This window comes from Amia ocellicauda, chromosome 10 (genome assembly GCF_036373705.1).
Source record: "Amia ocellicauda isolate fAmiCal2 chromosome 10, fAmiCal2.hap1, whole genome shotgun sequence".
Taxonomy (NCBI): domain Eukaryota; kingdom Metazoa; phylum Chordata; class Actinopteri; order Amiiformes; family Amiidae; genus Amia; species Amia ocellicauda.
In genome coordinates this window covers 17,717,044-17,735,134 of record NC_089859.1, presented here as the reverse complement: position 1 = coordinate 17,735,134, position 18,091 = coordinate 17,717,044, and the positions used below count along the sequence as shown (strand labels likewise).

The following is an 18,091-nucleotide window of genomic DNA, read 5'->3' as shown; positions in this document are numbered from 1 at the left end:
AGTCGGCCCATTCTCCTCTGACCTCTAGCATCAACAAAGCATTTTCGCCCACAGGACTGCTGCATTCTGGATGTTTTTCCCTTTTCACACCATTCTTTGTAAACCCTAGAAATGGTTGTGCGTGAAAATCCCAGTAACTGAGCAGATTGTAAAATACTCAGACCGGCCCGTCTGGCACCAACAACCATGTCACGCTCAAAATTGCTTAAATCACCTTTCTTTCCCATTCAGACATTCAGTTTGGAGTTCAGGAGATTGTCTTGACCAGGACCACACCCCTAAATGCATTGAAGCAACTGCCATGTGATTGGTTGGTTAGATAATTGCATTAATGAGAAATTGAACAGGTGTTCCTAATAATCCTTTAGGTGAGTGTATATTGCTTATTTTAAAGCTGTTTTACCGACTACATAACAGGAAATATAATTATTTAATTGCAGATTCTGAAGATGTTGGCCCCATTCAAACTAAAAAAGAAAAGCTAGCTTCAACGACAGGACATTTACATTGAGGTGTTGGAACTCCAGAAGGGAAATATTTCGTTGTAAAGGGAAAAACTTGATCTAGAAATCTCATTGTTAAAATTAAAAATGGTAATTTGAGTTTAAAGGGGAAGGAGAAAAGTATTATTGTAACTATTAAGAGTTGTTGGTTGTTAATACAGTTGTCATTCATTATAATAGATACTAGATTTGAATTTGTATTGTAATAGTTCACCTAAATGTATGTTTTTATTATCTAAATTTAAACATTTCAGTGTCAAATTAGTTGCAACTATTATTAGTCAAACTTCCATTACTTTGTATGTAATTAAGTGTTGCAACATTTTTTTTAGAACTTTTGCATTCTCCTGTGTTTTTTCTGAATTATTTATATAAGAAGGGTTTTGTCTGTCCTTAAGTATCCTCTCTCAATGAAATGCCCTTTCATTAAAAATGTCCAAATTACCTGGCATATGTGCTGCCATGTTGGTTTCATGTCAGTTTCTATAGTAAGAGATCTTTCCCCATTTAAGCCTGGTGTAGGGTAGGCTTAACATGACTTAAATGTGAAGCAGTGGAGTAGTGTGCGCGAATCGGGGCAGGGAGAACACTAGCCGAGCCATAGAGTGCTGGATGAGTTGGAGTGTGTGGGTAGTAGTTGCAGTAGTCCAGGTGGGAGAGGACAGTGTGTTACAGGTTGATCTGAGCAGTGCATGTGTGTGAGGTATGAGTGTGTGATCTGAGCTACTGTGTCCTCTGCTTGCTACACAGTCTTTAGCCATAGTTGATCCGTTAAACAATATTAATACTGAGTAGTGTAAAGGTAACTCATTCATACGGTGTAACCTGTGTTTTAATAGATAAAGCCATGTTAGTTAAGAATCTTAAAGGCAGATAGTCAGAAAATAAAAAAACGAAATCGAGCAGCATTACCTAGGCCTGTATTATGAATATGCCTTTAGCTGAATCAATAATATTTGTTTTTTAAACCCAGGTGTTATTTTTAAATTGTTATGAATCAGTCAACACTAGAACCGCATAGCTGCATATTTTGGGTGGCTTTTTTTATTGTTCTTTATTTCTTAGCAGATGCCCTTGTCCAGGGCGTCTTAGAAAATATAAGAGCAATACAAAGTTCAATAATACATTGCAGTTTAAGACATAATACAATTAACATATTCCAATTTGCACAAGTGTATACGAGATATGCAGTAAACAATATATAAGGTCTTGCATCTTATATTTTGCAATACACAAGTAAATTATCTCTGCGTATGTGAATTTCTCCCGCTTATCTGTTCTTATGTTAGTAAACATTTGAATTAAATGCCTATACAACATTTTCTGTAAACTCGTCGAATGTAATAAGTTATATTTTCTTCAGCTGCCGGACCGCGGTGTATGCTGTAGGCTTGAATACAATAAAGCAGACAATATGGGATTTGTAATGTAACTCAGTCATTGTGAAATAATTTGTATCATGTTGAGAGCTGAAACACGTAAATGTCTACACATATATTCATATATTATTATAATAGCAGATTTCACAAAATATTCACAATTATTATTATTATTATTTTATTTTTTTCTTGGCAGACGACCTTATCCAGGGCGACTTACAACATAAGTGCAAACAAAGTGCAAAAATACAGAGAAGTACAAGGCATCAATCATTACAAATTCAACTTAGCTAAAACAGCAATTCAAAATAATACATTTTACAAATTCCAATTTACAATTTACACAAGTACAGTAAGAGACTTCCTACATCCTGGACGGTGAAAGCTAAGTGCTGTCAAGATGTAGGGTTACAGACGAGGGCTACGGGAATGGGAGCAAGGAGGAAAACAATCAAGAACGCGAGGAGCATAATAAGCTGAAGTGCTATCTAGCAGGGATAGAGGACTAATATTACAAGTGCTGTCGGAAGAGATGTGTCTTGAGTAAGCGCCGGAATGAGGTCAAGGACTCTGCCGTTTTGACTTCGGTGGGCAGGTCATTCCACCACTTAAGGGCCAGGGATTGAAGAATCACACCTGATCTAGCTCTCAATTGCTTGTCCTCTCATTTCCTTTGGAATTCACTCTTGATCTTGTTGCAAACCCAGGTCTCTGGATCAATGCGTTGATCAGTCACTGTCTGATCATGTGCTAATTATTTTGTATCAGGTGTGGCTGGCGATAGGCTGGCTGCTGTTAGCGTTTATTAGACTGCTGCTGGCACTACAGTTCAGTATCTGCAGGACTGAAGACAACCCTCACCCAGCGCTGCACATGGGCACACGGAATAAAGACACTGCCAGGTTGCTAAATGCAACATAAACAGACCTATTGATGTTTCACGCTGTTGAAATGCAGCCTATGGTAAATGCACTGCACTGTTGAAAAGCGCATTCCTGTATTGATGTATGCAGCTGTATACAGACAGTCAAACCCATTTCAAAGTGCTTTCACATTGCAAAAGATTTTATGTTTTAATTGCATGCTATTTTTATAACTGGTTGTTTTTTAATTGTATCTTTGCTAACATATGTGCATACCGATTTCTACACCAGTTTACACAGTTTGTGTGACGAAAAGGCTGAAAAAAAAGTAAAAGACTCAATCACACAATTTTTGTTATAAGAGTATTGTGCTCCGATACGTCGATATTACTGGATGCATACCTCAGAACTGTTTCTGAAATTTGTTATCGTGGTAGTATCGGTATCTGTGACAGCCCTATTCTGTGCTTTGACATGTAATGTGTGGTGAAGGCTCTGTGCATGCTCTGTCCTCACCCCGGGCTGCTTGTTAAGTGAGAGTTGGGAGCGCTGGATGTGGAAAGTGGTTTTCAGGGCTCTTGGCAACAGTGGCATGTCAGCTGACTGTGCTGCTCCATTGCCCATACTGTTCAGAGCTGGATCTTTATCTGGCAGGATAAAGTAGAGCACAAGGGGCTAACGTTTTTTCATGGAAATACCCTGCAGTTTTAATCCGCAGCAGTGTGGTGCTGAGAGTCTCTTGCCTTGTCCCATCAGGCTGTACGTGTCTCCCAAGAAGCAAGTTGTGGCGGAGCAGCGACCAGACTCGCCCCTGAAGTGGTGCCGCCGGGTGCTGGACCACCCCAGCCCGGAGACGGAGCTCGCCTGCCGCAGCCTCATCTACCGCCTGGACCAGTGTGCGTTCCTATTGGCTCCCTCAGTCACTCAACTCACTCACGCACGCATGCATGCATGCACACACATGCACTGGTTATATGTGCACAGCACTCATTCTGTAGCTAGGAAATCATTCTCTACTGGTGGTGGAAAAAAAAAAAAAGTTATTTTCTCTATGATACAGATGGATACTGTAATCACGGGATCATTCTTAGGGAAAATACAGGTCATAGTTCATAGATATGACATTTGGGTCACTAGTGTTCAATGGTCAAGGGAGTTTAACTCCCTTCAGATTTTCTGCTTCTCTCTGGTCTGCTCTTCCTGTCAGCTCTGTGCAGAGAGGTGGGAGGGCCTGTGAGCTGCCGGGTCTGGTCATGTGGGACACTGTGTCCTAGATACCGTTACAGGCAGCTTTCCCATCAGTGAATGAGCGCTGTGTGCTGATTGGGAGTGCGTGACCTCGCAGGTCCATTGATTTAGTTGCTCTGCATAGCAAGCCGCTCATTTGTTTGTGTGGGAAAGTCAGCATAGATTTGGTTATATTTTATAGCCCCTTCTATTACTATTTTTTTTTTTTCTTTTTTTATCTAATGGTGTCAGCTTTCAGCTATGTTATGTAATCTTCTATTTGGCAAACACACTGTGGTGAGAAAACACAGGTATAATGGCTCCTTTTGTGTCTGAACAGGATGTCCGTAGGCATTCAAATCTGTAGCTGCTTTGCATTCCCTCTTGATAAAAAGTTCTAAATTGCAGGAGAGCAAGGTTGTCTTCAAAAGTCATTACAAAAGCTTGGGGTGAAATAGACGCACCTTCCCTATGTTTAAGAATTGTAATGTGTCTTTTAATCCACATTTTCTTTACTACTGCAGTTATTTATTTATTTTTCCCCTTTCTTCTATTAGTTTTACAAGCAGGCCTGAAACAGACCCATGTCCTTGGGCTGAGAGCCACGTTAGATTAGGCTCCAGAGATGTTCAGGCTTTAAGAGCATTAAAACAATACAAGCCCATGTGTGTTCAGCAGGCTCTCCTTTCTGATATCCTCCCTTACTGCAGTCATGCAGATCCAGTTACCATCAGAGAACACAGAAGATTCATGAGGACCGCTGCTGTGTCTTCCCTCCTGCGCACGCTTGCTCACACTATCAATGTGTTTTATGAGAAGGCCTGTGTGGGAAGACAGGTTTTTTTTCTTTAAGTGTTTTCAATGTAGACAAAGGGCAGGTTGAGAGTTGGTGGGGTTTTATTGTGTGCTTTTTCCTGATCCCTCCCCCTACTTTAACACTGCATGACTTTCTTGTCTTTGTTTCCTCCAGCAGCACGATGGAAGAACATTTACAGCAGCCCGTCCTCTCAGTGCGCGCTCAGCTCTGCCCCTGAGGCCTGCGCCTCTGGCTCTGCCTTACACTCCCCTGGGTACCACAAATCGACTAACAAATCACTACTAACGTGTGGCAACTCAGGTACAGCATGACATTAACACCCCGCTACTGCCACAGCCAAGCCGTATCCCCACCTCAAACTGCTTTCTCTCTGTGCACGTGGTTGCAAGTTCAGGGAGAATATTGTATTCTCTCTTGCCCCACATCTTCTGTTCCCCCAACTGACTAACAAAAAACATATAAAAAGAAACTCAATAAATAAAGAAATAAAGCTTCTGCGGTGACAAACTGGTAGGTATATGCTGTGCTTGAGCTACAGAATAAAATGTTCTGCATGATTTTCCGTCACCAATAGGAAAATCCTTATTTATTTTTAGTTATTTTAGTATTCTCCCTCTCTCTGCCATACGCAGGGCAAGGATTTTTCTTTTGCATGAGCAGTGATTTAGGTTTTTCAGCTTCTGTGTCTAAAAATACCCCCTTTGCATGAAAATTGTATAACTGCAAATGTGTTTCCTGTCAGCAAAGAACTTCTAGAGCTTTAAAACCCTTTGAGAGCCCCCATTGTTGGTGTGGGCGAGATGCACTCCTTGATGCTATGTGTGTGCTGAGAGAACACTGCTGTTTAATATAGTCTTTCTCATGCTAAATTCTCTGGAGGAAGAATTTTAGGTCTTGTAAAACTGCTTCAAAAATCCTTTTGGTCAGGCAGATAAACAGTCATGTGCCCAGGGACCTTGCACCATGATATACAGGTCAGGTTTAAACCAGAGACCCAGACAGTTCATGAGATGCTACCAGAGTCTCTGTGTGCTGGTCAGCAGTGAGACTGGGTCTGTGCTGCTATTTCCAGTGGTCAGGCAAGGCTCTCTGACATGGTACAAAATGTATCTCCCTTGTTTCCATTCTGTTTAATTGCTAATTTACACAAGTATCTCTGTTATCCCAGGCGATTCAGGAAACCACTACAGTCGTCTGAGCTGACTTCTACCTGCTTAACCCTAAACTTGTGTATAGAAAGAGATATAACTGATTTGTAAATTTATAAGGAGTGAAATGAAAGGTTCTTGGATTCATAGTCTTATACCTCCAGTCTGACAATACAGCCTCACTTAAGCACCAACTGCAAGTTAAAGTCTTTGGGTTCCTTGTGCATTTGCAGGTTACATGAGCATGCACTCGGCGCTGAGCTCGCAGTCTTCCATAGACAGTGAGCTGAGCACCTCTGACGACTCCATCTCCATGGGCTACAAACTGCAGGACCTGACCGACGTGCAGATCATGGCAAGGCTGCAGGAAGAGAGTGAGTCTGCCACCCCGCCCCGCCCTGCACAGCACTGTGCTGACTGCCGCCTCACAAGGCTGCTGCAACACAGCAATGCGGGAGAGAGGGACCTTGTGTGCTCTGCTGTCTTGCACAGGCAATAGGCAGTGTTTGGAAAGTGCCGTTTTGTTGTCATATTTTTGGATACTTAAAAAGAATAGAGCAGTGTTAATATTAAACAGTTTGGTGACAGTGGACACCTGTAGGAGGCCCTGATTGGTCTGGGGCATTGGGCTCTGTTGATGGGTGCCCTGACTTGCTGTTTTCGCATGCTGTGCTGTGGGAATGCTGTCAAAACTAACCAAAAACAAAGGAACAGACACTCTGACACACATACAGCGTTCCTAACGAGATCATCCTCTTATCAAAAGTTTTTATCAAAATTGCAAGGCATTTCAGAAGTAATCTGGGCTTCAGATGCCCTTTTTTTTAGCCAGACTGTGTTGAAATAAGCTGTTAATGTAATTATACCAAGGTGTTGGCCACAGGAACACTTGTGCTGCACTTCTTGCGAGTTGGCTTAAGTTTGCTGGGAGTGAAGGGTGAGCTAGATCCTTCACATTCTCTGTCATCACACCTTCTGCCATGTCTTTGGCTGAAACGATGTATTTACTGAACAAGGAAGTCCAGTTACTGTCAGGTCAGAAAAACGCCTGCAAGGCAGCCGTGTGCTGCTCGGCAGCTGACGACTCTTTATTGCAAAATATAATGGATAAGAAATGAATGAATGATCTCAGCACTGAAACCGCTCTGTCTCTTTGGGATCTTAACATTTATGAGTGATGGGTCTGGTATCCTGCTGCTTAAATGTAAATTTACACTTTTCCTTTGTGTCTCTGTGTGTGAACCTATCTGTGTCTTTAGGTCTGCGGCAGGACTATGCCTCCAGCTCGGCCTCTGTCTCTCGCCGCAGCTCCAGTGCCTCCCTACAGTCACTGCGCCGCGGCACCTACAGTGACCAGGAGTTCGACACCTACAGCTTGGAGGACGAGGAGGACGACTGCTGCCACTCTTACCGTGGGCACCGCTGCTCCCCATCCCCACTCAGCTCCCCACGCTGCCAGTCCCCCAGTGCCCTGGCAGAGTACAGCCGGGTCACTGCCCAGCGCGCCCGCCCTCCCCGCCGCTCCCTGCAGGGCCCCGGCCCTGAGCTGCTCAAGTTTGCCAAAAGCGAGGGTATGCATCCCCACACCAGCCTGCCTGCTTGTCCACCACCATACTACCCTGTCAGCCTGTTCATCTAGTTAAAAAATACAGATATAGATAGATTTTATTTCTTGTATACATTGAGTTTTTTAGACTTAAATATTCAGTACTATAAAGTTGGTTTAAATTAGATGGACGAGAGCATTTGTTTTCAGCTCTAAGTTGCGATCTCCTGCTCGCGACAAGTTAAGGGCAGGGCTCTCGGCTCCAGAAATTTTCCATCATTGGCTACACGTTCATCCTGAACAAACATCTAATTCTAAAATGTATTCATGGGTGTAACAGGATGACCAGACATGTCAGGTGGGGTCCAGTGCCAGTTGGTGTTTTTAATGGAAGACTTCCGTTTTAGCGTAAAAGAAAATTAAGTGTTCCCCTCAGGGAGGAGCCCTCAAACACTGTACAATAACAAACTAACAAAAACAATGACAAAATAAACAGACAGGGGCTCTAGAAATGGGGGATTTTTGAAAACAGAGGCTCGCAGGATAGTGCTCATAGTGCATGTGGGTCTATTGAGGACAAAGCAGGGAAGGGTTTAAATAAGGTGAGGCACAGCTGTGGTGAGAGCACTGATTGGGCCTGCCCTCAGCAACTCTGCTGCCTCCAGTTAGGAGGTATGGATGACCAGACCAGATCAGCCTACACCTGGTGACTGAGCTTTGATACACCTGTGTCATAACCTGTAGTAATGCTCCTGTCTGTCTATCTGTGTGTGTCTGCTCGTCTTTGTGCATCTCTGCTCATGTGTCTGTGTGTATTGTTACAGAGGAGCTGAGACGCAGTATGCCGAACCTGGCACGCACCAGCCTGCGCTCTCTGGAGGCCGTGAGGAATAGCCGCAGTGTGGAGTCCAACCTGCAGAGCCCTGGCAGCCGTATCTCCCGCCTTCCTCACTCTACCGCAGGTCTGCGTCACTCCCTGACACTGGTGTCATTGTTGAATGTCAGAGTTGTGCTCAGACTCCTGTGATATATGATGCCTCACCAGAGCTCTTTACAGGGTTCGTACGCTAGTATGGAAAATGCAAAACTGATTTCCAGGGCTTGAAAATGCTTGAAAAATCATGCCTGAGTCATGAAAGTCTTGAAAAAGTCCTGGAATTTTACTAGTAGTACGGGGGAATTGTGTAGCAGAATTGTGGGTCAAAAGCAGGTTTGAATGCGGTGCACGTGTTACTTACTACAGAAGACTACCATGCCCAGAATGCATAACTCTGACGGCTTATAGGGTGTGACACACAAGTCTTAGCATTCATTGGCTAAAATGTCATTCTGCACAGATGCATTCTGGGCATGGTAGTTTTCTGTTCAAAGTCTGCATAAAAGTTACAGGCATGTAGCCAGAGTTATCGATAAAAAGTGGTGAGATTAAAGAGTTGAAAAACAGACTACTATATTGTGGCCTTGGAGAGTATAAGTAGTGATTTCTAACCAAAAACTTGTAGATCACTATTTTGTGTCTGTGATGTATTGTCCGTTATGCATTGTTGCTGGTGATGAGAAGCTGGTGATGAAAGTGGATGACAAATTAATACTATACAGCAGATCACTGTTACATGCAGGGAGGGGGAACTTTATATAAAGAACATATTCCAAGTAATCAGGATCGAAATATTCTGATTTAAATATAATAATTGTAACCCCCACACCACATCACATCTGATGTCATGAAAACAGTTAAATCTGCATCAGAGCAGTTTATAGAAGATTTGACTGACGGTTCAAACCATAAAGAAGTCTCGGAAGTGAATGTTGGCTTTGTTGCAGACCAATTGCTCAAGGTCTTAAAGTCCAAGAAAATATCTGTATCGGCACATATTCCGTCGATAATGTACAGATTTATATTTTCTCAAACTATTGGCTAAATATTTTGTACAAATTACAATAAAATTTGTCGTCAGACTTCGTACAATAAATAAATGCAGGAGTATTTGGTTTTACAGTCGTTATTATAATTATTTACCATTATGTTTTATCATAGTTATGGTGCTTTAGTTTTAGCTGGAAGCTTCTGACTCCACAGTGATTCTCATACACAGTGGCGCCTCGCACACACTACTGAGCACCGCAGTGACACAAACACACACCCATTGAGAAACATAGAGCTCATAAACCAATAAATGTGTTTTACTAAAACCCTCATAACCAATAGAAAGTAGGAATTAAAGAAAAACAGTAAATGTTCGCTGAAGATGTTGACTGGATATCAGCAAACAAAAATTAGTCTCCAAATTAAAGCAAGCTTAGATCACAGTAAAACATCTAAAGAAAATTAGTGAAAATGCATCTCTCAGACAATGTTGGATTAAACTGAAACTATACATTATATATTTATAAAACTATTTCAAATCCTACATTGTGTTTTGGCTGTGATTTGTATTGCAGTATGTTTAACATACGACATAAGTTACACTTTCGAGAGCATTTTTAAAAACATTTTTTTTTAAACAAATGCAGCTGTGCTGCCTGTGCTATAACCTGTCACTTGTATCGGCAGTATTGAGCACTGAGGAGGACTTGTGAGTGTATGTATATCCATTGTGATGGTGTACAGAGCCAAAATGATGACAACTATGTCACTGTCCAAATATTTGTTGGCTGGGATGTATTGTACTCTGCTGCTCTCTAGTGGCTATAAATATTTGAGTAATGAAAGTGTGATAAAATGATGGAATTGTTGGGAACAGAGCCTGTACCCAAGAAGGCAGAGGAGCTTAATTACTGTTGACTTTGTTCTTGTACAGATCCATTGTTTGCATTAACCAGCACACAATCTACTGCAGAAGTTACCTCTAGCATTGGTGCTCCCTTCTCCTAAAATCTTGTACAGGAAGCTTTTAATTTAGCAGCTTCCTACAAAACAAAAAGGGTATTTCATCCTTCTTTAATTAAACTACAAATGTAAAGTTGTATCATGTAGCTCCATCCTTGCCTAGCTGGTGTGACATTGTGCCATCTTCACCCCCAGGTGTGTCCTCTTCCCGGCTGCGTGGCAGTGCCCAGTCCCCGCTGTCACTCCGTGCACCAGTCAAAGCCCTGGGGCCTGTGGGATCCATGGCAGGGGCCCGGCAGTCTCAGAAAGGAGCCACTGCCATGGGTGGGGCACGCAGAGCCCAATCTCCAGCTTGCTCCAGCTCTGGATCCTCCAGCGGTGGGGTGATCTCGGCCAGCCGTGGGAGTGCCACAGGAGGGGGCAAGCAGACCCCCAGCCGGACTCGCTCTTCCCTGGGGGGGACCTCAACATCAGCTTCGCCCAGGGGCAGACTGGCCCAGCCCTCCAGGAGGTAGTCTCTGCTTAACACAATGTGGATGGGCAGATATTTCAGTGTGTTTTCGGGGCTGTGGGGGGGTGCTAACGAGGGAGAAGCTCAGTGGTGTAGGAAGCAGCATGTCGACTTGCATTATGCCATGGCACTGGGTTCTCTGCACTGTGACCTGATCTTTTCAAAGCACTGGGTGTCTGCTATCTGACACAGTTGTTGTTTTGAAATTATTTTTTTCCATTTAAATAGTCATAATGATCTTGCTGGTGCTCCTACAGGGTGATTTATTTCCCATTGAAAATATAATCTTGAGGGTAAGATCGCAGGCCAGGCTTCTGTGCCCTCCTCTGAGTCACTGAGAGGCTGTTTTCTTGTAGGGGCTGGAGGACACACTGGTCCCACACTCCCGTCTCACGCCTGTGGATTCCAGAGCTGGAATCTGGGTTCATTTACAACTGACCACGCCGCATGGTGCAGAGTTTCTGAAATTCATCTCTGTGTTAGACAGTAGGTCTTTGGTGCTCAGTGATCATTTCCTGGTTCATAGACTAGGTCGTAGGCTTGTTTTCCCACTGCTGTGAAGTGGTCCTGCACAGCTGTGTCTCCTCCCTTCTTTGTGTCTCGAAGTGCGCAGTGATCTGAGCATGATATCCTGTTTAAAGTAACTTTGTGTTTCTTATGACAGGTCGCTTGGACTCGCCAAAACCTGCAGCCCTATGACAGATGAGTCATGGAAAGATGGGTGCTACTGACAGCTCAAAGACTGCAACCCCCCCCACTACCCTCCCTCTGTCCTGCTCTGACTTTGACCTCAGCAACCTGCCTCTAGGAAGCACAACCCCAGCAGGCTGGGACACTGACTGCACAGGAAACTGCAGGGGGCGCTCCGCCGGGCCTCTCACAAGCAGCCCCACTCCAACGCTGCAGCTGGCACTACAGCCCACAGGAGACCAGACCTCCCACAGAGGGGCAGGAGAGAGCCATACTCCCTACACTCTGTGGAGAAGGCAGCTGGTCGGCCTGGACAGATCACCAGAACCACCAGGGCTATGCTCCTGCCTGGACCTGCCGCAGATGGGCAATTTGACCACTGGGGTTAAGACCACGCATCATTTTGAACATAGAAAGACATCTGGGTTGGTCTCAAAAGGCTTTAAACAGCCACATCATATCAAGCACCTGTACAGCCACAATACTGTATTTAAAGGCACTCCAGTGCCCAGCGGTTCTGGTGTTAATCGGATGGATTGCCGTTCTGTGAAGGTTTACGATGAGCGTTTTCCAGTTCTGAATTCTCCTTTCCCTTTTGAACCTGTGATGTACATTTTGATTCTCTCTTGGTTTTGCTAATGGTGTGTGTGTTTATACAGATGTGGCTAAAAGTATTGGTACCCTTCCACTAAAAATTTTCTCTGAACTAAGTAGAAATTGACAAAAGTATTGGTATCCACCATTCTTTATTTCACATTCATATTTCACAGTAGAACAGAAACTTTGCTTTTGATTTATGACTTAACATATGACTTTAAATGGTAAAACAAATGAAAATGGCACAGACAAAAATATTGGGACCCTTAACATAATATTTCATTGCACAGCCTTTAGAGACAGTGACTGCAATCAAGTGCTGTCTGTAGCTCTGAATGAACTTCTCAACTGGTAGTTTGGCCCACTCATCTTGAGCAAACCACTCCAGTTCTCTCAGGTTTGATGGGTGCCTTTTCCCAACTGTGAGTTACAGCTCTTTCCACAGATATTCAATGGGATTTAGATCAGGACTCATAGAAGACCATTGCGGAACGGTCCAATGTTTTCTTGCTTGGCTATTACCTTCATTCCAACCTCCTCAGACAACTCTCTGGTTTTCCTTTGCTTTTCCATGTTGTGTGATACACACTTTGACACAAAACAGCAGAGTGAGTGCTTTTCTCCATTTAAACTGGCTGAATGAGTGATAATGTGATTGAAGGCACCTGTGATACTAATTAAAAAAAGAATGGTCTGCTTGAGGTATTGCTACAATACAATTAGTTCATATAACTTCTAAATGGTATCAATAGTATTGTCCAGGCCATTTTAGAATGTCTTTATAGAATAAGCAAGAATTCAGATATTTTCTGTTTTTTTTGCTTTGTTCCACTGCAAACCAAAGACATGCATGTACAGATAACAAAAAAATCTTTTAATTTCAACACTTTATTTGAATAAAATGCAAGGGTACTAATACATTCGGCCATGTGTGCGTTTGTGTATATATATATATGTGTGTGTGTGATATATATATATATATATATATATATATATATATATATATATATATTACACGCATGCATGTATGCATTAAAGCAGTCTGAGTAAAGGGGATATTGATTTCTGAACTTGGAGTGGTCTCTTAATTTTTTCTAGAGCTGTGTGTGTGTGTATGTGTATATATACACCAATCAGCCATAACATTACGACCACCTGCCTAATATTGTGTAGGTCCCAAAACAGCCCTGACCCGTCGAGGCATGGACTCCACTAGACCTCTGAAGGTGTGCTGTGGTATCTGGCACCAAGACGTCAGCAGCAGATCCTTTAAGTCCTGTAAGTTGCGAGGTGGGGCCTCCATGGATCGGACTTGTTTGGCCAGCACATCCCACAGATGCTCGATTGGATTGAGATCTGGGGAATTTGGAGGCCATGTCAACACCTTGAGCTCGTGATTCATCAGACTAGGCCACCTCCTTCCATTGCTCCGTGGTCCAGTTCTGATGCTCACGTGCCCATTGTAGGCGCTTTCGGCAGTGGACAGGGGTCAGCATGGGCATCCTGACTGGTCTGCGGCTACGCAGCCCCATACGCAACAAACTGCGATGAACTGTGTGTTCTGACGCCTTTCTATCAGAACCAGCATTAACTTTTTCAGCAATTTGAGCTACAGTAGCTCGTCTGTTAGATCGGACCACACAGGCCAGCCTTCGCTCCCCACGTGCATCAGTGAGCCTTGGCCGCCCATGACCCTGTCGCCGGTTCACCGCTTTTCCTTCCTTGGACCACTTTTGATAGGTACTGACCACTGCAGACCGGGAACACCCCACAAGAGCTGCAGTTTTGGAGATGCTCTGACCCAGTCGTCTAGCCATCACAATTTGGCCCTTGTCAAAGTCGCTCAGATCCTTACGCTTGCCCATTTTTTCTGCTTCTAACACCTCAACTTCACTTCACTTGCTGCCTAATATATCCCACCCACTGGCAGGTGCCATGATAACGAGATTATCAGTGTTATTCACTTCACCTGTCAGTGGTCATAATGTTATGGCTGATCAGTGTATATATGTGTGTGTATATATATATATATGGAGAGAGATTTCTTTACCTTTTTCTGCGCAGGTGATCCTAACCATGTACAAAAGAAATGGGTTAAGATTCAGCGTTATACTGTGTAATACAAGGAAACTGCCATGCTATCACTATCAGGGGAAAATGCTCTTTTCAGTCTGTGTTTTGTAATATGTAGGAAATTAAGAGTGATTTAGTGAAGAGACCAAAATGTGCTAAGAACTCCTGTTCTGTACTTTTTTTTTTTTTTTTTTCCGACACGTTAATCTGACACAAAAAAATTCTTAATTAAAAATAAAAAATAAAAGTAATTCTCGTGTTTTTTTGTAGTGAAAGCACTATTACACTGTGCTGTGTGCCCCGTTTCATAAGCCAAGACCCAAGTGTGCCTGAATGCCTCTCCTATTTTAAAAATAATTTTATTGATTCACTTGTAAAGTGCCTTTTAAATACAAGGGGCATTTTTTTCTTACCCAGCCTAATTTCCACCAGCTACAGGTGACACACTGGGTGCCCTTTAAAGTCTTGTGTGGGTGTTAGTTATTTGCAAGTGGAGGTGCTGGACAATATTCTCTAAAGTGCTTTTGATTTGCATGCAGGATTAGACAGTGTGGAGTTCTGCAATGCAGAATCACATTCTTAAAACCTCACAGATTTTTAAAAATCTGTATGTGAAATCAAAAGAGAAATGTGCAGAGCCCTGAGTGCTAGTGACAGGATTGGCTTAATATGTATTAAGGTCTATTAAAGACTTTGTGCTTTGTGCCTCATGTCATTACAAGTTCAGTTACTGAAGAGCAGAATGCCTGCCTCTAAATATTTCATAAGTGCTTTTTAAAGGTAGGCTGCTCCTCCATCCAGTTTAACCAGTAGCTCTCTTATTCAGTAGTAGAGGGGAGTAACTGGTGGATCGCTGAACCTTCCTCCAATTAGAGTAGTGATGCCCAAACATGGTCCTGGAGAAGCCCCAATGCAGTAAGTTTTGTCAATCACCCTAAATTGCTAATTTTAACAGACTGGTACCACAGGAGAAGTTTGTACGATGTGCATGCCCCCCTGGTGGTTTATGTAAGCTACTACTGTTGTGTTGTCTGTGTGAACTAAGACATTCTTGTTCGTCAGTACTTGTTGAAAGTGATACAGCTACACATCCCCTTTACTCAGACCACTTTCAGTCCGCTCTCCATGCTGTGCTGGAGGCATCTGTGGTGATGACTTCCCTTCTGTGAGGGCCACCCATGGGGGACCCAGTCTCATATTGTGATTGTTTTGCCATCAGGCCAGTGTCCTCCTGCATCGTGGAGTCATGGCTATGATGTTTGTGTTTTGCTGGGTGTAGCTTGTGGTCATTTACTCAGCATTGTAATGTGTAAAAGATGTGTAAAAGCTTTGAATTCCATGCAGTAGAACTCACCTCTTCCTTCTAGTTCTCTACCACCCTCCTGGTCTACTCATCTTCTTCTTGGATGAACTGGACTTCCTTCTCTCCTTCCTTCCGTCACTGCCCTCACCTACCATCCTCCTGGGAGACTTCTACATCCACCTCTCCAACCCCTCCTACACTCTTTTAACTTCTCTCTCTCCCTGTCTCCCCCCCCACTCACAGGGCAGGCTGCTGGCTAGATCATCTTCTCTAGAGGCTGCTCCCCTTCGATGCTCTTTGTGAAACCCCTGGACATCTCAGACCACCACTTCATCTCTTTCTCTCAGCTCCCTCACCACCCCACCCACTTCCTCTGTCACCTTCCGCTCCATCTCCTCCTCCACCCTGGCCTCCACTGCTCTCACTCTATTACCTTCCATTGCTTTTCCCATCTGTCTGTTAACTGTGCTGTTTGTTCTCCTCCCTCACCTCCTCCCTTGATTCTCTGTCCTCTCACATCTCATTCTGTCCGTCCCTCCCCTCCACAGCCTTGGATCTCTTCTGTTCTCCGCTCAACCCAATCCAGTCTGCACGCCGCTGAACAGAAGTGAAAGAGGTCCTAACTCCTAGCTGCCCTCGAACTCTACCGCTCTCTACTGTCCACATTCTCTCCCTCGCTCGCCAAGAAGTCTTACTTTCAATCACTCATTGAATCCTCTGTCAATAGCCCCCGCAAACTCTACTCCACTTTCTCCTGCCTCTTCGCATGCCCCCCCAACCTTCCTCCCCCCTTGTCTCTCTCTGCTGATGATTTTGCCTCCTTCTTCTCCTCCAAGGTCACAGACATCCACAAGCTCTCCCATCCTGCCTAAATCTCCTACTAATCAATCTTCCTTTTCTTCATTCTCACCTCTTTCAGACTCTGCACTTTCCTCTCTCCTCATAGGACACAAACCCATGGTACTTCCGTGCTTCCGCACAATTCACTCCACTGAGACTGCTCTCCTAGCAGTCACTGACTCTCAATTGTGCTTGGGTGGCCTCCCTCTCTTCAGTCCAAATCCTCCTTGATCTCTCAGCAGCGTTTGAAACCATCGATCACTCCATCCTCCTCTCCTGCCTCGCTGACCTTGGAATCTCTGGAACTGCTCTCACCTGGTTCTCCTCCTACCTCAACAACCGGACCTACCATGTAACATGTAGCGAGGTTCTTCGTCCACACCTCAACCTCTCCTCACACACGTAGCCAAAGGCTCTGTCCTGGGACCCCTCCTACCATTTCTACGAAGATGATTCCCAGATCTTCCTGTGTTTTCCCTTCTGACCCTCTCGTCCTCTCTCACATCTCTTCCTGTTTGTTTGGTGGCGTTAGTAGGGGAGGCGATGGTAGGGGATCCTGTCTGGCTGGTGCCCGTCTCTCCACCCACATTGTGTCCAGCATCCACTGCTGCTTGGACATTGCCTTTGTCATCTCCCCCAGGGTTGTCTCGAATTCCTCCTCCTCATCCCTCCAGGAGGATGACGTTCCCCGTCTCCTGGGTGGCAGAGACCAGTGGGGCAGGGTGCATCTTGGGGGCGTGCACATAGGGGAGCGGAAGCGCCTCTGCACTGGAGAGGGCTTGTGTAGAGGAGGGAGAGAGGCGCAGGAGGAGGATGGCACCCGAGGTGGCGTATGTTGCCTCGTGGAGACTCCTGGGGGGATCGGCGTAGCCCGAAGAGGAGTGACCTGCTGACACTCCCGCGTCCACTCACTCTGGAGGAGGATGGGGAGGTCCTTGCCCTCTTGTGGCAGGTGGTGTCGGTGAGTGCTGCGCAATGAGGGCTAATCCCCCTTGCTCCCCAAAGCTTTGAGGGCGTGCTCCATGCCCAGGCAGCATGCGCAGAGGTCGTGCCCGTCGTCTGGGGGCAGCTTCTCCTGCCACCTGATGCAACGATGGAATGCCCCTCTTGGCTTTGGAGGCATGGTGGGTGCAGGGACATTGGTCTGCATGTCTTCCTCACGTTGACCTTACAGGAAGGACGCAAGATCCTGGGGTAAAAGCACCTCTTCAAGGGTGTTTTTGCTGAGGTTGACGTCAATATCGGTCGATGATGATCGTTCTGTTGATGTCGGATTTACTGCGGTTCATCGACATTGATTTTGAAGCATCGACGCGGTCTGTCAAAACTGGACGGGGAGTTCCTTGACGACTAGAAACATCAATCCCTCGATGCAGATGTTAAGATCGTCGGGGTCGATCGATGGGTCGAAACTTGGTGGTGGAGCTCCTGACAATACAGTCTGTAGAAGTTGTTGACTGAAGTCGAGCTGTCGATCAGGAGTGTCGAGAGCAGACTATGGGGTTCCTTCTCGGTCGAGAAACCGCTCTTTCAATGCAATTGTCGCAGATGTCTTTTCTCTCCTCTCCAAATCTGTAAGGAAAGCACGGAGTGAATCAGTCTACAGTAGATCTCTATGGAGGGGTCGAGACCAGCTCCAGCACGAGACTCCTACCACAGACTTACCTCTGTGGGGAACTAATCCAGTAGCAGATCAAGAGTGTAGACTCTGAAAGCAATCATAATAATACTCCGAACAGCTCAAAGAAAGCTCAGATGAGCATG

General features: G+C 44.7%; 1 protein-coding gene across 3 annotated transcripts in view; it reads left to right on the top strand.

The window, feature by feature from the left end:
• LOC136760090 (SLAIN motif-containing protein-like) overlaps positions 1-14,435 on the top strand; it is a 42,930-nt gene extending 28,495 nt beyond the window's left edge. The window contains exons 3-9 of one of the 3 annotated variants that reach the window (XM_066715343.1): positions 3,502-3,641; positions 4,946-5,089; positions 6,171-6,311; positions 7,197-7,508; positions 8,308-8,445; positions 10,509-10,824; positions 11,489-14,435. In XM_066715343.1, the coding sequence (XP_066571440.1) occupies positions 3,502-3,641; positions 4,946-5,089; positions 6,171-6,311; positions 7,197-7,508; positions 8,308-8,445; positions 10,509-10,824; positions 11,489-11,555 (1,258 nt within the window). In that variant the 3' untranslated portion in view covers positions 11,556-14,435. Of the gene's footprint in view, positions 1-3,501; positions 3,642-4,942; positions 5,090-6,170; positions 6,312-7,196; positions 7,509-8,307; positions 8,446-10,508; positions 10,825-11,488 lie in introns of all 3 variants that reach the window. The other 2 variants (XM_066715341.1, XM_066715344.1) reach the window with 2 other exon arrangements.
• Positions 14,436-18,091: the final 3,656 nt, after the last annotated feature.